Source organism: Cydia pomonella, chromosome 5, assembly GCF_033807575.1.
Source record: "Cydia pomonella isolate Wapato2018A chromosome 5, ilCydPomo1, whole genome shotgun sequence".
Lineage (NCBI taxonomy): Eukaryota > Metazoa > Arthropoda > Insecta > Lepidoptera > Tortricidae > Cydia > Cydia pomonella.
This window is the reverse complement of record NC_084707.1, coordinates 15161111-15186067: the sequence shown is the minus strand read 5'-3', so window position 1 is coordinate 15186067 and position 24957 is coordinate 15161111. Positions and strand designations below refer to the sequence as shown.

The following is a 24957-nucleotide window of genomic DNA, read 5'->3' as shown; positions in this document are numbered from 1 at the left end:
TCCCAAAACAGTTAAATTACTTTCAAACTATCACAAATTTAAAACAGGCAAATCTTACTCGGATTCTGTATAACAGAAGACAGCCTCTTCTCAAAATTGGCCTCCAGGTTGACTTCATTCGGCTTCACCGTCCGCCGTCGCTCCAGATTCATTACGGTCTTCCTTCTGGTGACGTGTGTAGCGTCGATACCGTCGTCTGCACCTGGGTCGTCGGTTATCTTCTTATTGTTGAGCAAGTCTTTGATAATTTCAAATGCTTGCGTCTCTAAAACAGCGTGCTGGGTTGTGTCGTTGGGCTATGATTAAAATGTATAGTAAGTTAATATGTTGGTTACATTGTAATGAAGTGTATTTATTTTTAAAACTAGTGGATCTGTGAGCTGGAAACATAGTGAACGTGCAATTTTCTTTTTACAAAGGTCTATTTAGAAATGCAACCTGTAGAAGAGACTAGCTATACAGGTTGGAAAAAAATTGATGAGCCCTGGAAGGAAAATGTCTTAAAACCTTAAGCTAGGTCATTTTACTTAAAGGAGACTATATTTTATTTTGAAAAGAAATATTTATTTATTTATTGTATTTAATCTTTATTGCACAAAAGAAAAAAAAACTTACAGTACAAAAGGCGGACTTAATGTCACGAGGCATTCTGTACCAGTCAACCTTAAGGCTAAGCAGAGAGATTGTAAGTGGTGTTAAATAAAGCGGCATTCAGTTTTTTTTTTATGTGCATGTATATATATGTAATACTGTCTTACTATTCATAAGTCCTTGTTGCTAGACCTACATGAATAAAGTATATTTGAATTGAATTGAATTGAAATATATATTCTTATGTGCTGAATTCGATATAATGGATATTACAGTACATATGGGGCTACTTTATAGCACTAGTGCGAGAAGTAGCATATTATGTTACTGTGTCGAACATTTAAAGGGCCATATGTACTGTAAAACGTTGTACGATACATGTGCGAATAAGTAATTCGCAACTCGTGTCGATTTAAAACACTCCATTCGGTCGTGTTTTAATTTATCGCCACTCGTTTCGAATTTCCTATTTTTCGCACTTGTATCGTAATGTACTATTTTATACGATAGACGAGTGTAAGACCTCATGCTCCTTGAAGACATTTAAACATTAACTATATCGACTAGCGGAATAAAATAGCGTGTCTATTTTTTGGATTTTTTGTCGTTTCAATTTCTGGGCTAGACAAGCAAATTTGAAAAAAAATGCAGTATTGTTTCTTAATAAAAATTAATAAAATGAGCCAACTTAACTTTTGAGGGCACTTTCCCTCCAGAGCTCATTATATTTTTCCACACTGTATATGTCGAAAAAAACTGAAAGTATAATATATATCGCAGAATCAACTACTGGTACAAAGATATCGCGGTTGTAGTACCCTGGAGTGTTTACACCACAACCTACTATGTATGTAAAAGTATAAAAGGATAACTTACCGACTTAGTGCAGTACCAGTTCAATTTGACCGTAGACAAGAGATGCGTCAAAGTGCCCATCCTGTGGAAAAGCATGGCGATGAACTGGATCAACATCACAGAGCCGAAGAACACGAGGAACAACGACCCGATCGGCTCTAACATCAAATACTCTCGTTCGATTAGTACCTAAAAAAATATTTATACAAGTAATAAAATTAATATATATAGTCCGATTTCCAGACGATGTTTTTCTTTACCCTTCGGTGTGAAACTCATTGGTACATCCTATATATCATGGGTTCAAATTCACTACCTCTTCTTTGGAACCCAGACTTGCCGCTAGGCTAGGCGATAGACAAGAGAAGTGACAAAAGTTTCGTAGGTTTCAGGGTAGATTAAAGAAGTAGAAATTGTATCCAATCTATTTGTATTCCGTCATTTTAAAATTCATTTATTTACAAGGCAGCAAATAATAATAAACTCAGCGTTGTCCTGGCTTTTTGCCACAGCTCATAAAAGCCAAAGGGTCTGCTTGACAACCTAAGAATTGGTTTAGGCACTACTTTTTAAGCGACTTTCATATGACCTCCCGACCCAGAGGGAGGCCTTAATGGGATTAGTCCGGTTTCCAATAAAAAACTATACTTACTATATTGGATTCGTCGTCATACGAAATTTCCACTTTTTGTCCGAAAGGCCACTGGAAATGCAGCTGGTCCTGGTTGAGCTGCAGCAGGAAGATGACCACAACGAACAGAGCGTTCAGCATCACAAAGGCGAACACCATTTTATCGCGGAGGTCTTTTAAATCCTTTGCAATACGAGCCTGAAATATCATGATTTTAGAAATAGTTATTTACGATAAAGTCCGGAAGTAGGAAATTCGCAACGAGTGGCGACAAAATAAAACACGACCGAAGGGAGTATTGTAGATTGAACTCATAAGTCGATAGTTCGGTCTTCGGTCCATATGACGACCGGTTTGGCCTAGTGGGTAGTGACCCTGCCTACGAAGCTGATGGTCCTGGGTTCAAATCCTGGTAAGGGCATTTATTCGTGTGATGAGCATGGATATTTGTTCCTGAGTCATGGGTGTTTTCTATGTATTTAAGTATGTATAAATATTTATATATTATATATATCGTTGTCTAAGTACCCTCAATGCAAGCCTTATTGAGCTTACTGTGGGACTTAGTCAATTTGTATAATAATGTCCTATAATATTTATATACAGCATGCGGGTGACTCCCCGTAGGCGGTATGGCTCAGTTTAATTGGTTGATGGCCCGCATTCGGGGAACTGTTTTCATTGCTCGATAAGGCCCGTATGCAGGGTGCGGGAGATTGCCAAAACGTATGCCATTATGAGTTTCACTTGTCGTTATACCATTTCGTTACTTAAATTACATAAATTAAACAATACAAAAAAAATATCCAAATCAAACGACATAAAAACGACAACAATAAAAAATTGGCCTATTTACTAACTTGTTCTTCCTTATTTTCGTCAATAGGCCTCAAGTAGGTGTCGATGAGGTCCTTCCAGAACTGATTCTCGGCTGTACTTAAGAAATCCACTTCTCCCTTCTTTACGTCAGGGTCCTCCACCCAATACGGGTTGATCAGGTCATCTCTCTCTTCCTGTGAAAATGGTAAAAAAAAAATTGCAACGAATGAGTAATACGCCTGTCTTGGCGGAGACAATTACAGTAGTAGCTGTAGCACAGAATAAGTAAATAGTACTAACGAACAGAAAAGAAACTTCCGACAAAACCGAAGTTTGACAGCGATTCAGGGACGAACCATGCTGTCCCTTTCTTATGTATGCTATTATCCCTTTCGGCTATTTAGGGTCGTCAAATTTTAGTCTTATCTTATCTGTGGTCGTACACGCATGGGACGTAAATTAGTGCCAACATTAATAATTGCTCGGAGCAATGCTGAGCCGAACGGAGCCGAGAATGCCCGAAAGGAAGAGTTTCGCCCCCGTGGTTGTACTGAGACTGCTATTTTTAGACATGGTATGTTGTGCACACTGTCGTACACGCAAAGGGACGTTAATTAGTGCCAACATTAATAATTGCTCGGAGCAATGCTGAGCCGAACGGAGCCGAGAATGCCCGAAAGGAAGAGTTTCGCCCCCATGGTTGTACTGAGACTGCTATTTTTAGACATGGTGTGTTGTACACACTATTGTATATCGCTATTTTACTTATCCGTAAAACCAAAAACAAATACAAACATATACATTTAGTTACTTAGTAGTTTTTCCATTTTGATTTTGGTATACAAAACGTGCGAAAAGTGTTTTTGGGCAAAAACGGCTTTTTCCCGAATTCTTTTTTTACAGCCAAATGTTCATGTATCTCCGAAAGAATTAACTTCACGCGTCCTAATATATTTTTTATTAAGTATATATTTTCGGCTTGTAAAGAAACAAAATATATGAGGGCTTTTTTCTTCATTTTAACCCTATGGTGTGGTGGATATGTCGTTGGATAGAGCTTTCAAAATGAATAGGAGTTTTTTTAGGATTTTTATTTTATAAAGTGAGTTAAATCAGAGATAACGCTTCGAAAGAAAAAAAGTGCTTTCCCTCGATAACTTTTGAACCATCGGTCCAAAAAACATGAAAAAAATCATGAAAATAGCTCATTAAGACATTCAATAAAAATTTAAAAGATAACGTTATCCGTCAAGCCGTTTTTGAAACGGTTTTTGAGTTATTGCTAAAAGTCTTCCCTTCTTATTTTATTTAAAAGCTTGGCAACCCTTATTTGTGACCAGATTTTCGTAGGCAGCCCTATACCACTGTATTTTCAATAAAATTGGCAACATTTAAAAAAAAATCTGTTTATCAAAAATTTATTTAAAATTTATATATAACTGATATACGTACCTATATTTAGTTGCTGTCACATCACGCTCTACTGAGATAACTACTATCATGGCATGCATCCCTATTATATTAGAAAATGAAGGTCTATAGCTAAATCGCTTGTAGCAATCACCTTACTATATAGTTTTATACATATTTGATTGTACACCTAATACAGCATAATATATATAAGTAGAATGATTATTTTAATATAGACCGTATGGTTATTAAGACAAAGTCCATCAGTCAATCAGAATCGAGAGGTGTGTTAGGAATCAATACAATAACAAATTACCCTGGGTGTATCAGCAGACAGGTCGTCCTCTTCTACAAATTCATCCAATAAAGCATGTGTCTCCCGCAAGTGTAGGGTGGACCGTCGCCTCGGGGCTTCGGGGACTTCGGTGGCGGCGCCGCTACATAAACATAACATAACAATACTCTTTAATGCACATCTCAATAAAACGATACAAATAATAAACTTAAAAGAAGAGGCAACATAATTGGCAGTCTTATCATTATCAGTAAAGAGCGATTCCATCCAGATTACCTTTGAATAGAGAACGCATAAACGAATATAATGAAATAAATAAAAATTAAATTGTGTCCTTGCGTCCCGATCTGGTAATATCTCCAACTCACACTCAATCGGCAATTCCATATTTTCTAACCTAGAAATCTACTCACAGAGAGTCCAATTTCTTCCCCATCTTCTCCAGCTCATGAGAGATTTTCAGCAAATGCAAGTCTTCCTTGTGGTCCATAGGGTTAGTGCAGCACATGCATTTGAACAGGCCCGCGACGCTCAACTCCATGGAGCCGCTGTCGTCTTCTGAGTTGCCGAACAATCTTTTTACACTTTGAGTGTCCATTTTCTTTTGTGCTTCTTCGGCTTCTTTTTTCTCTTGCTCCATTTCCTTTCAAAACGAATGTCGTCTTAGACGCATTAATAAAATCGATGAAAATATCGAATATCAATTTAATTCAACAGATTAATGTTTATCCTAAATACAGCTGTTACAAATATCTGACGCGTTCTTAATGCTCTCAAATTTTGTGACATTTTAGAACTGTGGCTGCACTTAGGACGAATTTTAAGGATTTCATGCCAGTAGCGGTTTTCAATAAAGCATAGAATATGGTTGTGCGAGATACTTTGAACTCCTTAATCATACGTCGAAAACTACAGACACAGTTTTAATTTATTATTAGGTAAAATAAAATAAATACTGAAAAGGTTTGTATTTGTGTAATAATTCACTTTCATTTGAGATAAATCATCTTATAATGAATTAGAGACATTAAACTTCAAAGGACTCACCTTTAAAGTTTTCTTCTGCGCCACTTCACGCGTACCCCATGAGACGTTGTTCAAATTGCACAAAGAGTATATAATCAACAACATGTACATGCTAGGGATCGTGATGTAATACACAATCAGGTACAATAAACATATGATCTCTTGAGGGTGCAGTGCGGCCGTTATGAAGAAAATGCCGAAAGTTACTATAGTGAAGATACTGGAAGGAGCCAGCCAACCGTCCTCGACTATTTGGAGAGCTATGCCGACAATCACCATCATCATTAACATGGCGTATAGACAGGTTATGGCCGATGCAAGCTTTAGCTGTAATCATAAATACAATTTAGTCAGGAAAATTGTTCCTTTTCAAGGCTGCCCTCCTAATGTTAAATGTAATAACTTATTTTCACAATCATTCTTGTTAAAATTAGTTACCTTACGTAAGGAGGGCAGGATTCATGATGCCTTTAGATTTTTAGAGTTGTTTGCGCCACAAACGACTATACACGGTATAATACGAGGAAACCAAAAGATTTAGTGTATTCCTGATCACATTTCGAGACTACAATGTCATATAAACTTTTCTGGATTTCGCATTTTTAAAGAGTTAATACCAATTAAAAAAAACACCTTACGGCTTTTTGATGGCGATAATGCTCTTATGGGGCGTAGCCTAAATATCTTAATGGATAGATGTCAAAAAGTGACAAGTAACCTTTGCAAAAACTAGTTTTTACAAAAAAACTGTATAAATTCTTTTTCAGTGCCAGTTTTACCATAACATTAAACTTTTTGTGTACGAATACATTAAAAAAAAAAACTTTTTTGGCCAAATTTACGTAAACGCTTATAATTTTATTTCCTTTTTTTTTTGGCCTCAGAAGTGCGTGGTTAAAATCTTTCGGGTTCCTCGTGTTACACCGTGTCATAGAGAAATAAGAAGTAATATTATAACCAGAGTAACCGGAACTCTACTTTCTACTTTCAAATCGTTGAGCATTAGACTTTTTGTTTGCCGCGATATCTATTGTCGAGTAGCAGTACTGAGAGCAGTACCGAGAGTTCCGCTACTTGATGCTAGATGTCGACTGCGAATACAATAATCATTTTGGTACCAAAACTGATGTATGGAGTGAGCACTCTATTACTTCTTATTTCTCTATGACCGTTTATATGATTATTTAATAATAATAATAACTTTATTGTGTTGTTTATTTAATGTGTTTTTATATTTCACTTTTATATTCATATTGTAAAAAAACCTCATCCTAAGAACAAATAGAAATAAAGGAAATAATAATTTTATTGTACATAAAAGAGCACGTTACATAAAGAACACAGTACACAAGAGCTTGTACAACATGACAGTATGGAGTGGTCAAACTTTCGACCCCTAAACAGTCTAAACTAGGTAAACACCTTAAGGGACGTGTATACTGTCTATATTGTTTATAACATTATTTACATTTATGATCGTCGGTTTAGGTTGCTTTCGACCTCGCCTTTCACTGTTAATTTCATTCGTTTTAAAAGCACTTATCTTGACATCTCAAGTAGTTATTCGTGACGCCCAGTTGGAGATCAAAGACATTAAAGGTAATAATCGAGTATTATTAGAATTAAATAATTTTGAAAGCTCACGACTGACCCAGATAGTAACAAAATTACATAATATATCTACCGTATGAGATTTTAATTTTGGGGGAATTTCATTGTCAGTTGCTAGGAACTAAGGCTTGATTTCCTCCTATGCTGACATCGGTCGCTGACTTCGTTCGAGTGTACCGTCAGCCACGTATGACAAAAGAAAAGACCCGCACTGCGAAACCGATCACTATGCGGAATAGTGGTATAAAAAATTGCGTGGTGAAATTTTTGATAATGATAATTAGGCGTCCACGCTTTGTCTTGCATACCGATCTTTGTACAAGCTATGAATAAATCCCACAGTTCAGGATGCTGGCGCATCTCACTAATTACTCTTTCTGTGTCAACGTTCATAATTACGACTGGACATTTTTCCTGCTCGCCTGCACTGGGCTCACGTCAGTGCCCGATCAGCGAGCCGTCAGCGGCCCGTGGCAATAAATCAGCGTCACAGTGAGGAAATCAAGCCTCAAACAACTAAAAAGTTTAATGCTTTTGATTCTTTGAAAATAAACCCAATTTTCAAGGAATCACGTTTTATTAAATAACATTACCTGTGTTTCAGACTTGCAAGTCATGCAGACGGCGATGAACAACACGACGGGTATCAGGTTCAATATGAGCGAGTTCATATTGCTGATCCCGGTGATGGCGTTCATGGCACCGATCATCATGAGGAAGATAGTCCCGGGGCCCAGGATCGTACCCACCATCAACAACATCTGAAAAACACACACAAAAAGGGGGGTAAATTACACTACTTTGTAACAGATTTTCAACGATTTTAATACCGAATTATGACTATCACGTTTGATCTAAGCAAGGATGAAAGATAAGACGCGTAATTTGACACGTAAATTTGACATGACACTGTAAGGCCCCGTAATTTTTAGGGTTCCGTACCCAAGGGGTAAAACGGGACCCTATTATTAAGACTCCGCTGTCCGTCCGTCCGTCTGTCACCAGGCTGTATCTCATGAACCGTGATAGCTAGTACAAATACTAAAAAGTACGGAACCCTCGGTGGGCGAGTCCGACTCGAACTTGTCCGGTTTTTTTTAATTATTTTATTATTTATTTAAGCTGTCAAATATGCGGCTACAATATTTTGCAATAATTTATCCGTAAGACGCATAAATTACCTATCTTACTATCTTTCGTCTATGCTTCCCAGAAAAATCGCTTAAGACTCTGACAAAAACGCCATTAGTTAAGAGCCTAAGGCCGCTGTTGGTAGCCATATACAAAACTGGACTACATCGCGCAACACTTTCCGTTGTCCGGTAAACACGTTACAAGCTAGCATACACCGGACCCAAGATATAGCGGGTTGGAGAGCACTGGTGAAGAGTTTCCATACTCGTCACGTTCCTCAGTTATAAGGCAGTTACGACAATGAAGAAGGACAAGGACCTAAAGCATTAATTTTGAATGGAATGGTCAGTATAAATTTACCTGATAAGAGATATAGAGTGTCGAAATGTTATCGTTAGATTTGACGGTTTGCTTGGCATCGCCCAGCAGATCAAGTATGTTAGCCATAGTAGAGGGCACCCAACGTCGGCGTTGGTTGTAAAATTCGCCGAACGACTCGGGACAGTGCGTGTACGCATCGGACGCGGCCGAATACTCGACGCGGTACCCGCGTTGCAAGAGCAGGGTGCAAAGCCATCTATCTTCGCCTGAAATTAAATCATTCATTCATTCGCAACAATGTTCAATACATTCTGCTTTACAAAGCATGCAAAAAAGATCACCTTTACTAAACATAATAAAATGACTAATAATTACATAAATGAGAATAAAAAAGTATTAAAAACATAAGTAATCACACAGAATAACAATATTGCATAAATATTCATTATGGTTGTGAAAACAATTTTCTTGAAGCCATTGTATCACTTTTTTCTTTAAAATATTGGAAGTGTTTTTGCGTGCCGTTTTCCATGGACACCATGAACCAGGTCTGTATTTTTCTGCGTGGTAGTAAAAAACTAAATAAAAAATTGCGAACCTTGATCATATTGCACATAATGCCTCGCCTCGTGCGATGTGAGCGTGTATTTCTTCATAACGTTGTCGTCCATGAGAGCCTTCCCTCTGAAGAGGGAGAAGCAGCCGGGGCTACAGAGTACGCATCCGATCATGTGTTCCGTCGCCTTCTGCAGCCAATGGCCGACGGCGTACTCGAACATCTGGTACCACGCCATGAAACCTATAATAATTATACAAAGATACTTGTTAGTAATGTCCTTGGATTAGACCTCTTATTTCTAAAGGCTAAGAACTTTACTGGAAGGAAAAATTAACCCTACCGGATAACGAGCCAAGACTAGGCGCCAAAACAGCGATGGAATATGTCTAGAGTCTAGACGAATCTCTCAGTACATTTTTCTCTTCGAAAAACAGCCCTTATGACTGACAAATATCACTGAAAGTTATCCCTGCTCCAAAAATATACACCCCCGCAGCTTGGAATAAATATTACCCAATATACCGCTTTCCGCTGAAGTGATTGGTCGATAAAAGTTTTGTTTGGCTAAAATTCTATATGTCAAAGTCTTCACTACAATATTTAACGTCGTCTACTCTACACGCACGCAGTACAGTGAGTCGCTTGCGACACAATTCCCGTAGGGTCATTGTTGCGCTCTAGTCAGACTTCTAGTTATTCTAGTTCATTGCGCCAAAATGAGACAAACCTACTAACTAAACTAAATTTACCTTACAAAAAATGTTGTTCAGATTCGGTAAGCGTTAAAAAATATTACTACAGAGCTTGGCCTGTCACAAAAACTCTGGTGACGCGTAAACAGACTGAGGACAGGTCACGGGCGCTGTAACTATTTTCGCCATAAATGGGGCTGGCGGGAGTCTGCGCTCTGCAACTGTGGTGAAGAGATTCAAACCATCGAGCATATTATACAGTACTGCCCTTTGCACTCTTTTCTAGGCCCCGGCCCCCCGGAAGATCTGTTTAAATTAACACCTGACGCAATCTCGTGGCTTGAGACCCTGAATGTGGATTTATAATCATTTTTATTTAGCTATATATTGTTTGAAATGTTTATGTTAATACGCCATACGTAATATCGCCATAGCAATAGACATCGGACATAATGACAAAGTAGTGTCTGGCTTTAGCGTCTAAGGCGCTCCACAAATCTAAAGATTTTATACCTTGTATACATTAATTACATTCCATATTTGAATAGCAATACCTTCTTGTCATCAAACGGCTATAGTTCGTTTTTTAGCATCAGAAAAAAGGAAAACAATCTTGACCTGTCTTTTTATTGAAAATGTATGAACACCGCTTTTTAAAAATTATTTTATATTACTTATGAAAGCAAAATAATGTATTTACATAAACGATTATTTAATCGTCTATGATTTATAATTGTTACATATTTATTGAGACTTATTTTTCAAAACAGTTTTTTTAATAAAAAGACACGTCAAGATAGCTTACCTTCTTTCTAATGCAAAAAAAATCGAACTACAGAGTCTAGCCGTTTGATGTGAATCTTTTATAGATCTGTATAATAGTATATAGTATTCACAAACCTGATCCAACCGGATGAATGCGTCCGCAAGCCGCTCCCAAATTCTTATCCTTCTTCATCAAATCTATAAGCAAAGTCACAGCAGAAGGTTGGAAATCAATATCACCGTCAAGAGCCAAAAGATAGGTATTTTCAGCGATTTTTTCTTTACGCTCCACTGAAATTTGTAGGTCCATCAAGCGGTGGCCAAGGAAATAGTACATGTACATCACTTGAGACCACCGTTTTCTGTGTCTTATTTTGGCTTTATCCTTTAGATGGCAAATCAACTTGTTTTTCCCGGGTAGAATCCACACAAATCTTCCCCCGTAAGGGGTAGGGTACTTTTTGGGCGCTCTTAACCTGATATTGGCTGCATGGACCTCTGATGCTGCCTCGTCCATGGTATCTACTAAGCATTTTACGAAACGGTTCACTTGGGATTCTTCACTGCTGTGATCTGATACTTCAAAGGCATCGTCCATGAAAATATGCGCTGTAATGAATATGCAAAAGTTATAGACTTTACAATAGCTATAATACTTTTCACATAGCTTGGGTACGATGGCAGCTGTCATCTCCATACAATTTATAATTATAACCTTACAACGCAAAATCGGCTAAATATGTATTGAGATGACAGCTGTCATCGTACCCAAGCTATGTGAAAGATAATATAAAACAAAAATAAAAAATATTTATTTCAGACTCATAGAATCCATATCTTGTTAGTCTCACTTAAACACGGAATCCTAATATAAACTAAATGTTAGTAAATTTATAACAATATAGTTTCTCTAGTACAAGTAGTTTCACCACTAGGCATAGAAGAAAGTTTCATAAAATAAATCGAATCGAACCACAGGAAAATGACCGACAAGCGTAGTTGAACAAGAATTCGTTAGAGCCTAATTTAGACGATCTGCGCAGCATGTAAGCGGTGTGCACAGGCCTTGAGAGAAAGTTATTTTTCCAATTAAAAATACGTACCCTCAAGCTCGTAATAATCTGGTGACATAATATTGAAATATTTCCTTTCTATACGTTTTCCACACTGGTGCGCATCTAAGCGGCAGATGGACTTCAAGAACTCAATCATTTCATCTTTCGTTTCATGCCACATGGTCGCGCAAATGTATATTCTGTAAAAACCATAAACAATGCAATCATCTTCACAATCATTGACGTGATGTGATAAATGATATCAAAATCGTGAAATTTCCCTCATGAAAAATTTTCGGAAACTGTTATTTTAATTTTATACGAGATCAAACTCATACTTGGTTTGGTTTGGCGTCATCCGCAATAAAAGTTCGAGCCCTGTAAATTGCCTTTGTTTTTTTGTGACGTTTCCAGACATTTCCGAGAACTAGTAAACTTAATGAGAACTTTGAAACTTTCGGTACAATAAAATTTTGCGAACGCGTGAACGGTGACTGATGGTTTGATGCAACTTTCAGTCCCTCGTACATTCTCTAACTCGAATATCGAAGATAGGTTGTACCTGGTTATATTATCTGATGGATGGGCATCATAGGCGACTTGGTCGGAGCTTGCCACTGATTCATCTTCGCCTTTTAGTTCCTGAAACATCATAGCGTCATTAGCTCGCATATCCTAAACTGGCAATTTACAAACAGAAAGACGCATTATTTTTATATACCTAAATCATAGTAATTGAACAGAAAATTCGGATATGTTGTTTATAAGTAGGTCATAGTCAATGTCAGTATGAGAATATTCAGGCGCGGATACAAGGGGGGGGCCATAGGGGCAATGGCCCCCCCCTAAAACCCTGGCTCTCACATTACTAAATTGAGTAAATTTTATTTTCTGTGCAAAAATATATGATTTTCTCAAAATGGCCCCCCCCCTAAGCCAAATCTTGTATCCGCGCCTGAGAATATTTCGTACTATTCAAAAGCAGACAGGCGTTCGCAGCGCGGTTGCCATGATTGGGTGCTGTATGATACATGGTTAGAGAATCGCCGTAGCAGTACTCCGGCCATTTTATGACCTAAACTTAAATCACTTACTTAATATATAGTACCTGCTACGTACCTACATAATTGTCACACGCAACACAGCCGATGTTTGTCGGCATATCACATTATCCCTCCCTAACAGATGTGTCGCGTGACGCGTTCTCTTTCTCAGTTATTGTCTTGTCTGTGCCTTTATGACTGCTCGGTGCAGTCGCAAGCCGAGCGAGATGGGCTTCTTTGTTCTAAAGATATTCGACTTTAAAAACGTAAAATTTAAACATAACTACGTTTTTATTACTGTAACGTATATTACACTTTTAATAGATACCTTATACTATAACGAGAAAAAAAGTATAACAATTATATACTTAAACCCATTTTTAGGGTTCCGTAGTCAACTAGGAACCCTTATAGTTTCGCCATGTCCGTCTGTCTGTCTGTCTGTCTGTCTGTCCGAGGCTTTGCTCCGTGGTCGTTAGTGCTAGAAAGCTGAAATTTGGCATGGGTATATAAATCAATAAAGCCGACAAAGTCGTACAATAAAATTTAAAAATTTAATTTTTTTTAAGGTACCTCCCCTACACGTAAATTGGGGATGAATTTTTTTTTTTTTGCTTCAACCCTACAGTGTGGGGTATCGATGGAAAGGTCTTTCAAAACTAATCGGGGTCTTCAACAAACATTTTTTGATAAAGTGAATATATTCGGAGATAATCGCTCTGACAGAAAAAAAATGTGTCCCCCCCTCTAACTTTTGAACCATAGGTCCAAAAAATATGAAAAAAATCGTGGAAGTAGAGCTTAAGAAATACATTAAATGAAAACTATAGCGGACACGATCAGTTTAGCTGTTTTTGAGTTATCGCAAAAAGTTTCCCCTTCATAGTAAAAAGACTTACTTTAATTAGGTACTGATTATGCAAATTTGCCTATTTGTTTAACTCGGGTGAAAGGTACCGTTTCATCCCGAGGTTAACAATTTACTATACTTTAAGCTTTAGCTTATTGTGACGGAAGAGTAACTACGGAACCCTACACTGAGCGTGGCCCGACATGCTCTTGGCCGGTTTTTATTTAAGTATAAAATAACGAATAACTTATTTGTCATGATTTATTTGCATACATTTTGGCGCAACCGTGTGAGAGATGACGTCACAGCGAGTGCGATTTTTGGATGGAGCGTTTCACTCGCGATGCGCGCGCCACATTTACTTTGCAATTTGGAAGGTTTTGGGGTACAACAGATGTCAGGTTTATTAGAAACATTTGAATCTCACGGGCAGTAGAATCGATTGCCATCTTTAAAAAAAATCATGCTTGAAGCTAATCGAGGTACTACTGCCTAAAAACTCTTCTATACGTACGTCATATTCAGCATCAACGTCGGAATCTTTCGTCCTATTGAGCAGCAGGCATTGATCTATAAGTGGCCCGCTGTACCAAGGCTTAGCGAACAATTTGTCGGTGGCGGCGAGCCTCTCGCACCGCGGTAGCCACGCGTGCTGTGTGATCCATGCCTGTGACATGAGCCATAGCAGCCACACCCACGCCATTTCGCGGCCCACGTAATCTCTTAGGAAATATACTGTAATTAAGTTAAATTGATTTAAATATTTTATAAGTGGTTCCCGAGTCCTGAAGTTTACTAAATACGTGGTTGAATAGGGCATGAATACAACGAACGGTATTGAAAAACGTTTAAGCAAATTCAATCTCAAATGGTTGATGTTGGTATGTGGCAATTATAAACCACACCCAATTTTTTGATTCTTTTTTTACTCAAAACCAAATAAATCACCTCGCTCACTGGCCCTTGTATCATACGATTAACAATATTCTTTTCGTGCTCATTAATATATTACCTATTATAAAAATATTTAGCAATATATTATTATTACTATAGGGACAATCTTACACAAATTGACTAAGTCCCAAGGTAAGGCAATAAGGCTTGTGTTGTGGGTGCTCAGACAACGATATATAATGTGTCGTTCTCAAGCAAAAGGTACCACATTGTCGCTTGCCATAAGGATGGGCTGACAGATTATTCGTATAAAGATACGAACAAATTTCGTCCTTACGGTAAGCGACAATGTGGTATCTTTTAATTGAGAACGTCACATATAGAAATACTTAAATGCATAGAAAACACCATACATAGAAAATATAATATAAAGAATAAACAAGGTACGCTATCACGTAGGTAACAGATAATAACAAAAGATTTGCAGGACTGATTAATGGTTATCACCTACAACTGTAAAAATTAGAATTTATTAATGCAGAGAAGCCTACCTGGAGGTATTTCGAAGAACAGATAATCCGGTATCGTATTATGGAACGCACAAGGATTAGCATTCCTAAGCCCACAAAGCACAATCAACAGATTTATAGTCACCGGGCCGACCAAACTCAGAGCAAATGTGAAACTGAAGTTTTGTATGAGAATCTTGCAAGCGAACTTAGCGGCGCCGAAACAAACGTATGCACTTGCTACTTGTATGAAAGCGACCCATAGGGCGGCTGGCCAGTGTACTGGGAGGTCGAAACTGCCGCCGGTTACTTCGTAGTCCAATGCGCCTATTATGGCGTCTCTTATTATCACTTGGACCTGAAAATTTTCAATAGTATTCCTAAATAAATTATGTAGATATACACTATACATACAACAAAAAAAGTTTTGTATGGAGTTTGTTTCGCAAATCTTTGCCAACGAAGAAAACGAAAACGTCAGTGCTATTCTGTCTTTTTGTTTGTCATGAAGGCTTCAATGCTTTGTTCGGGTATTTCGTACAATTTGTTTTTTACTTAGTGAAAAAATCGAAAATAGTGAACCGTGATCAGAGTACAGTGCAAATTTGTTACAATGCCACCGAGAAAACGGTTTACTAAGTGTGAAATATGTGGCTAGCGAGCCACTCGAGAAAATCATGAAAAAAGGGATTTTATGGCGAAATTTCCCTTGGATGAAGACCGGCAAGTATTGTTTTAGATACTTTTGACCTTATTTTGGTGCAGCAGGCTTTAAACACATCTAAAATTTGATATTTTATATTCTTTTTAGTTGTGAACTAGGGATGTACTAAAACTATCGATAACTGTATGTTTATTTGTATATCAGTGTAAATAATAAAGAAAAATATGTGAAATTTCCTGAGAACTTGCATGTAATATGACACCTAATTAATTCATCGAAGATTTTCAGTGGAAAATTATCTATCATCTATTCAACTTTTTTTTATCTAGTAATTATTTAATATATTAACCTGAAATGTAAGTAAATTACACTTCCCGATTTCCGATTGAGCTGAAAATTTGCATACATATGTAAGTTGGGTGACAATGCAATATCATGGTACCATAGAGCTAATCTAATGATGGAGACAGGAGGTGGCCATAGGAACTATGTGAGTAACAACGCAACTTAATTGTGTTTGGGATTTTTAGAATTATACCTCGATGAGTATTACTTGCCTGTGAGAAGAAAAGTACAGTCAGCAATAAAAGCTTGTACCAAAAAGGTTTTTTGTCAAAAACTTATTTTGGCGTTTGTCGACGTAAAATTATCATCTTAGCTAGATCCCCAAGTCTTTAATAACTTACTTCATGCGCTGTATAATATCGTTCTCCAAACGCATCGCCTACGGACGAGAAGAACGCCACGGGATCATCCTCATTCACATGCAAGTATATCATGATACAGAACATGAATACGACGATCTTCACCAAAGAAAGAATCCTATGCATGTAGTAACGCGATCTCTTGATGCCCTCGCGCAAATTATTTAGATAAAGAACTGATGGCGCTGTAAAACATAATCCATTTGATTAATAGGACCTAGATACATTTTCCTCGTAAAGATTCACAGTAAATGAATTGTGTCTTTGTTTAATTCCGGTAACATTGACACACATTTTTGAATTTTTAACATTATACAATAGATAAAATAAGAACGCTAAGCACGAAGAGTTTCGTTAATTGACCCACCATTTCCTATATCTATCACAAGCGTATAATTATATTACTGTCTCGCTCCCACTGTGGCATTGACCGCCGGCATCATCGGCACGGCCTACAGCATTGTAATTGGGTCAAAACTCTTTTCGTTGTCTTGTTTCTGATCACTGTGTCTCGCCTGTATTGGTGGCTATAATAAATGAATAAAAATGTCGAGTGCTATTGCATGTCTTTTTAGATGTAGATTATATTTTACTTGACAAAAATTAAAAACTAAAAATCACCCATACAATAAGCTGCACACCGTCACATTTTTTGGGGACAAAAAACAAGACAACGAAAATAATCTTGACCCAATTATGCCCGTGCCACAGAGATAGGCACAGGCGGGTCAATGTACGAAATGCTTCGCGCGAAGTGCTTCGTCGTCGTGCTTAGCGTCCTTACTTTACTTACTTAAGACTGTCTACAATAACTACACTAATCGAGACTAATTCGAATCGGGGCTAATGCTAAAAAATACTCCAGTCAATTCACGATATCTGTAGAAGAATAGGAATAATAATAATCTCTTAAATTAATAATTTAGAATGGCAACTTCCCATTTTGACGTGACCACGTAGGTAAACTAACAACATATCGTTGTGTATTTACCAGTACAAATATATTTGAACAGATTAGAAACGGTTTTAGGTATCCTTGATTTTTAACTTACTTGATGTTTTTAAGTCGGCATTAATATAATTTTCCCACCATCCAAGAGATATGAAAACAGCGGCTACTGGAATCAACCACAAAACCGTAGTTCCATCTAAAAGAGGCCACACGACGAAGGAAGTCACTTGTGCCGACACAGCCAACACGTCCAGAACTATCTTCATAGGGTACTGAGGGTCGGTACGATCTCTGGTAATGGCGTTTAGAACTCCTGGCACGAAGCATAGGGCGTTCATGAGCATAGCTCCCTTGACTACATCTAACTCTGGTAGAATTACAAGAAGAAAGAGAGCAACACCCAAGGTGTGAAGCGTTTCCACGAAGAAGGCCTGAGGGAGAACAAAAAATCAATATCTATACCAACCATAATTTGCGGTCTGATCAACCTCACTCAGCAGTAAACTATGAAATTTCCCATACAACAAAATTTGACAAATGCTAATGCGAATCGATAACGGCCTCTTAAAAGGCGCGCGTTATTCGCCTTGGTGGTAAACCACTCTTACTTTTTGATGATTTTTTTAAAACTATTCGGTCTCGTCACATATTACCGGGGACGCACGCTTGCGACATCATTATTTAAAGGCAAGATGAGAAGACGTGCTAATATAAACCAATACTTGTAATTTAGATATTACGTAACAAAAGGTGTAAAATTTCAACGACTAAATCTATAAAAAAAAATTTTTTTCTCTAAAATCGTTACCGGGCTTTTAACGATGACAGGCGGTTTGGTGCAACCGAGCCTAAACCATTTAAATCGACGCATATACAAGATAAAATGTAATCAGCAGGTAAATAGGAAATCAAAATCTAGGTTGGTTATCAGTGATCGGGTTTCCCGGTGCAACATGACTTCCGACATTATGCTAATATGGATACGCCCCGGGATTCCGGGACTTATGTTGTTGAATATGTTTCTGATTTTACTACATGAAATAAATTTCCAAAACATTAAACTGGTAAAATAAGTATTCCTACTCGATATCCCGCCGTGCTGCACCGTAAAATCCAATCACTGTTGATTATCAATAGAAATGTTGATGTTCGCGCTTTTTTTTGGGGACATGAATGGTTGGCATGACTAATATATATCTAACAAATTGTAGATTTTATATTTAAAATACAGTATTGTAATATATGTTTGCTATGCCCTTATCAGGGTCCATAAGATACTGTAACTTTATAACAATTGTATGAATACCATGGTTGAAATAAAGAATATTATATTATTAAAATGAATTTGTTAACTTACCACAAAAAACAGTATTTTAGTCGGTTTGGGGGTAGTTTTGAAAAAGCAAATCCTAACTGATCTTAGGAAAGTTCCAATTTCCGGGACGGCAAATACGATAAAAATTGCCCACAGCCATGATACTCGTTCTTCTAAGGGCAAAACTGTTATAAACTGTTGATCTAAAGCTGAAAAAAAATACTATTATTAGTTTATTAATTAGGTAAGAGTACACAATATTTATTATTATTTATTTACATGTTGAGCCAACGTAGGCCAATGGAAGAGACGCAGCTATACTATAGAATACGAGAGTGATTCCGCTTCCTCCATTAACGCATAACTGCGTCCCTTTGATTAATCCTACCTTGGCTCATAGCGTTCGAGCCATAATAATTTATATCAGTTAAACTTTTATTTTCTTGTTTCTCTTCTCATAAATATTTCCACTCTTTCCCAGTACATTTGTTATAGAGTTTAGCTCAAATTAAAAATAAATGTTTACTGATAAAAACTTACCCAACGCTTTGTTACAATGTGTTATCTGACGATCTTTTTTTAACTGCGATGTGATGAAAAGTAGCGTGCCCTTCGCAACAACCGCCGCGCCGAGGACCACTGTAAACACGAGGATATATGCCAACACTTTCAGGACCTTGACACTGAAGTTTATCCATTCTGTAGTGGCCATGGAGCCGCTCTCCTTCTTTACGGGGATTTCGAGGAACAGGTCCCATCCTTTCGTTTCTTGTGCAGTTCGCTGGCTGTTGGTTCAAATATTTTTCGTTATAAACTGATGATGACTATAATGTCCGTATAAATCGTTGAGCGGTTCAAGTATGAAGAGGTGAATTTCGTATTTAAAATATGATAGATGGTGTCATTCGCGAAGACGCGTGCGTTGAGTCGTATTGTCATGTAATTAAAGGTTAAATTTGACAAATCTGTGCGTTATCGTGGTCATCGTGGATGACACGAAGTTTACCTATAGTTGGGTATATTAGGGATTTCGCTATATATTAACCCTGCACCGACTTTGCACCGATTAAGCGATTTTCATTTGAATTAGGCCAGGAACTCTAGAACTGTGTCGTATGCTTAATTATGAGACTGCAGTTTGACTTCTGATTCTCATTGCCAGGCTAAAGACTGTTGCCGTTACCCTCCAGCCACTTGAATTTCCCCCTTGCAATCATCATAAATTCGCCGTTGATAAAATTACACCTTTTCACAAATCAGACTTAAGTGGTTCTAGTTCTTACCTATTTCACTTTCCGATTTATAAAAGACATGTTATGTATAAGCACAAAACAAATTATTTATTATTTGATAATATGACTTTTTTATCATAATAGGTCATTATTTAGTCAATATTCTCTAAACGGATTTTAAGGATTAAGATAACCCGGGAATTACGGATTACCTAATGATAAACAACGAATTGATTTACGAATGTGCATTTTCACAGTAAAGCTAGGATTTCAGGTGTGTGTAGGGTTGCCAACCGTACTATATTATATAGTATTGTACTATATTTTGGCTCTCTGTACTATATACTGTTGAAAAAATATATAGTACGCTAAAATACTATATTTCCGACATCCTTCTAATTTGTTCAAGATCGATTATCAATTTAATTCTAATTAAATAAAATTATTTCAAGTAATAAGACAAAATGGCGTGAGGAATGCAACAGGCCTGACATAAATTTAATAAAAGTGAGCTATTAAATTGTCATAATATTCAGGATGAATTTATTGAATCGTTGTCTCATTTTATTAAAAATTAGACATTACTAAAAAGTGCACAAAGCTCAATAAAAAATATGAATTTAAACTTTAAATAAATATTGTTATTAAAAAGATTTTTTTTACTCTTTATTATTACTGGGCGTATGAGATGACGAGTGAGCAGTTTTACTTATATGACTAACTCATTTAATTAGTAATGATTGTTTTTCTGATGAACATTGAGGTAAACGCGCGTAAAGCACTGATTTTATCTTCTTTGTAAATTTCGTAAAGTTTGGACTGCTAAAAATGGTAAGTTTGTATTACACATATCCTGTACTTCAACTTTAATAAACTACATATTTGTCATTATAAATTTGAATTTAGTTATTTGAATGAAAGTTAGACGTAATCAATTTTCTCCAGAACTAACTTGAAAACAAGTGACAATTTCTCTGAAAATCGACTTAATTTCAACGAAATTTTGATACTTAAACAATCTACAACATTTGCTAAAACTGTTCTTATAATACATCATTTTGTATAATTTACTACCATAGTTTTTTGATGAATTTTTAAAAATTGTCCCTACTCTTCACATATTACTGGGGACGCACGCTTGCGACCTCATTATTAAAAGGCAAGATGAGAAGACGTGCTAATAGAAACCAATACTTGTTATTTAGATATTACGTAACAAAAGGAGTACAACGAGTAAATCTCTCAATTTTACATTTTTGCTCTAAAATCGTTACCATAACTAATCTCAACAGAGTGCTAGTAAGTATGATTAAACGTATATTACACTTATGTTAAGCATTTTATCTAAAAGTACTATATTTTTTTGAAATGTACTATATTTTTAATGCCTTATTCTGGAAAATACTATATTTCACCAAAAAATAGTTGGCAACCCTAGGTGTGTGTAAGTATGAATGTTGGTAGGTAAATACCTACCAACCCAAATGGTTGTCAATCGATTCGTTTTTATGACGCGTGTGGATTAGGCTACATCTTTAACCCACTTTGAAATAGGAAGACATTAAAAAAAACTGACTAAAGTTAGTTTCTCAAACGATTTACTTGAAGGAAGGTTTCATGAAAGTGGAAAGAACATATGTGACTGCAACCGGATAATGTCCCACATTCTCGCTTACCGTAAGGACGCGGTTTCCTTGACTTTATACGAATAACCTGTAAAGGCGTCCTTATAGCAAGCGACAAAGTGGGACATTTTACCGACCGTGGACCCATATTTAGATAATTCAATAGATAATAAAAGACGAACTCAATTTCAAGTTCTATTTTTGTAAGGAGGTATTAGCTTTATTAGTAAGTTTAGTACCTATGCAAATACTAACCATTTAAATAAAAAAAATGTCAGTACCGTGAGTCTTATTTCTCGGAGTGGAAATCATTTTAATACCAATCCTATTTGATACGATAACTTATTCGAATTATTATGACGTAATTGGAAGAATGTTCTGGAACATTAGCTATGTTCAGAGATATGTGATGTGTGTTATTATTGTATTGTATTGTATTGTATTCGGGCGATTTTTCCGCAACTCGACGACTTGCGCCTATTTTGCGTGATATGTTGGGGGTGGGCTAGTCCTGCCAGCCCAGCTCCTCGAGGAATCCTATCAAACCTTTGATGTTGAGTAGGACCTCGGGGAGGTCTCTCGGAGATCCGAGATGTTTAGCCCTGTATGGAGTCACTGTGTTATTATTATTACCGTGGTAGTCATTACTAGGTTATACCGTGGACTATTTCGACCACGGTAAGGACATGGAAAGCTTGTTTGTTGTTTATGTTTTCTTTTATGTTAATCTGCCGAGAGAGTTATTTAATATTTCAATCATAGTGAGAAAAAATATATAATTATTTACATGGAAAATATGATCATTTGTCATTACCATGTATACAGGGTGCCAATGAGGAAAGGGAAAAAATTAAACCACGCATTCCTGGGTTCATAAGCAGTAATAAATGTTATACGAATAGAAATACGAAAATATTAGCTTTTTAAAAAAAAATCATTGGCTGTTTGTCAATTTCGTTCGCGCTTTTGCTTTGCGCGGGCATTGGAATCGTGCGTAAAAAAAATAACGCGCCAGCCATTTGTCATAAAATTGGAATAGTTTTTCATGTTTTTAGTTTAATACGAAATATACGATACGAAAATGTCAGAACACATAAAATGGACGCTGCCAGTAAGTAATACTAATAGAGGCAAGAGCCGAGAACGATAGCCTTTTACCATCAAACTCAGGTGAAAAATAATTGGCGCCATATGAAACTTTTGTTCAATGGAAAATCAGCAAAATCGCCCAGTGTTTCTTGGAAAATGTGTAGGTGAACTTCAATGAACTGGCGAATAAGTGCCTACAAGCCCAGCACGCTTTGGTACAATTATTCGATGTCAAAACTGTAAGCCACCATTTTAAAAATTGTAGGTACTATTACTGTTTTGACAAAATAGATATAATTTATAAGTTTTGTTTATTCCTCGCAAGTGTGTTGAAAAACGCCGTATGAGACGCGTGTGCTATGGCCATTACACACATCGGCTTTCTTATTGCGCGCTCGCTTCCAGCTCGCGCGCACAATATCGCCTCGTGTGTAATGACCAACCACTTGTATCATAATGACTATTCTTAATACCAAAATCTCAAAATCTGACTGTTGGATTTATCTCATCTGAGTTTGAAGTTAAGCGACCCAAAATTCTCATTAAGATAGGTATCAATATTTTGGAAACTACTTCGACAATTATTGCATGGACATATTACGTATTCATTCATCACTGCCCATGCAACGAAGCTGACGCATATGCGATATTATTAACCCTGTGAACGCTTTATGGCATAAACACAAACATCACTCAAACGCCAAGGTCCCGGGCGCAAGGGAGCTAATATAAACCTTAGTCTAAAGTGTGAAGGTTACTTTGACAACGTCCGCCATAACACCTATAGGTGTCCTTGGCGCTGTGGGCGCGACCAGTAACGACACGTTTCGGTGTTCTTAGCGTTCAAAAGGTTAATAGCAATAAGACGAAAATACCGTGTTTACATAATAATACCTGGGCGACCGAGCTTTGCTCGGTTATAACTATTTATTCTAATATGGTGGTGTATAGGTGATAATCTTAACTAAATTAAACTTGTCTAAAACAATAAAAATTATATATAAACTTGAACATATAAAAAAAAAGTTAGTCACCAGGCGAGATTCGAACCCGTAACACTCGTTTAGCAGTCCGCGTCTTAACCCGCTGGACCAGACGGACAGTGGCCGATAATACGAAATTAGCGACCATATTCTGCGTCTAAAGAAAAACGCATGAAAACTCGAAAACACGCGTTTTCCCAAACATAAGACTAATCAAAAAACCCCCATATACCAAATTTCAGCAAAATTGTTAGAGCCGTTTCCGAGATCCCGGAAATATATATATATATATATACAAGAATTGCTCGTTTAAAGGTATAAGATATTAGGAAACTGCGACAAGAGCGGAGATTGGATATTTGCAACTCTGCGTTTTGCAAACTCAGATATTTTCAATAGATTTCGATTACAACTAAGAATGATAAAAAAACATACTCAAATTCCTCGGAGTCATCGAAGAGCGGAGTGTACTCGTCAGAATCTTCATCGCTGTCTCTCCGCCCTTTTAGGCCGGAGGACATCGCCATCGCCTGAAACACCGGCCATTTTCATTACATACAAACAAGTATTTATTCTACGCAGTAACGGCGCCGCCTTTGTATGAGTATGAATAAATTTAGCTGCTTAACATTGTCGTGATCACTGTTCTCATCACTTGACCTAGGACCACATTAATTAAATTGTTGCAGAATTAGGTTCTGATTAGTCCTGAAGAAGTATATACCTTAGCTGAAGTTAAAAACAGAGAACTGGTTGGAAAGTAGGTATATATGTACTCGTAGTCTTGGTCTCTGCAGATTTTTACAAGAAAAGCGCAAATTTATTTATTTATTTTCATATCGATTATCATTTGATACCTAAATAATCATTAACTGGAGTCAGACTCACCTTTTTGGAATTCCCTTTTTAAACTTAATTTGGATAACTGCCACAGGAATTGTGTATAAAATTATAATTAAACATCACAATAAAATCACTCGTTTACTTTGTAAACAAAAAAATAGATTTTAATATTTGTCAGTTAATGCATAAAGTAGACCGGCCAGTAATATTAAGTGGAGGGTTGTAAACCGTCCGAGGTATAAAATACCTATCAGAAATTATCTTTCATTGTATTATCGACTTGATTACGTACTTATCCGCTATCTAACATCATTAAAGCGACCGTGATTTCAGTTCCTATGAATTAAGGAAATAACATATCATTATCATATTTGCTATCTGTTTATAGATCTATTAATTAGGTGCACCATTAATGTGCTTTGTTGCAAATAGTTAAGAAAATATACTGGTCGTAATAGCCTAGGACTTTAAAAATGTTCTTTCTGTGGTA

General features: G+C 36.9%; 1 protein-coding gene across 2 annotated transcripts in view; it reads right to left on the bottom strand.

Moving 5' to 3' along the window:
• Positions 1-24952, bottom strand: part of LOC133517820 (chitin synthase chs-2-like) — a 30373-nt gene extending 5421 nt beyond the window's left edge. Inside the window, exons 1-21 of one of the 2 annotated variants that reach the window (XM_061851254.1) lie at positions 24513-24952; positions 24060-24154; positions 19236-19480; positions 18738-18904; positions 17481-17811; positions 16411-16613; positions 15103-15418; positions 14172-14392; positions 12327-12406; positions 11813-11964; positions 10845-11318; positions 9292-9492; positions 8733-8959; positions 7832-7999; positions 5649-5954; positions 5015-5244; positions 4623-4743; positions 2938-3090; positions 2099-2275; positions 1468-1635; positions 59-296 (exon numbers count right to left, since the gene is read on the bottom strand). In XM_061851254.1, the coding sequence (XP_061707238.1) occupies positions 59-296; positions 1468-1635; positions 2099-2275; positions 2938-3090; positions 4623-4743; positions 5015-5244; positions 5649-5954; positions 7832-7999; positions 8733-8959; positions 9292-9492; positions 10845-11318; positions 11813-11964; positions 12327-12406; positions 14172-14392; positions 15103-15418; positions 16411-16613; positions 17481-17811; positions 18738-18904; positions 19236-19480; positions 24060-24151 (4270 nt within the window). In that variant the 5' untranslated portion in view covers positions 24152-24154; positions 24513-24952. The remainder of the gene's footprint in view (positions 1-58; positions 297-1467; positions 1636-2098; positions 2276-2937; positions 3091-4622; positions 4744-5014; positions 5245-5648; positions 5955-7831; positions 8000-8732; positions 8960-9291; positions 9493-10844; positions 11319-11812; positions 11965-12326; positions 12407-14171; positions 14393-15102; positions 15419-16410; positions 16614-17480; positions 17812-18737; positions 18905-19235; positions 19481-24059; positions 24155-24512) is intronic. The other variant, XM_061851255.1, reaches the window with a different exon arrangement.
• Between the last annotated feature and the right edge of the window lie 5 nt (positions 24953-24957).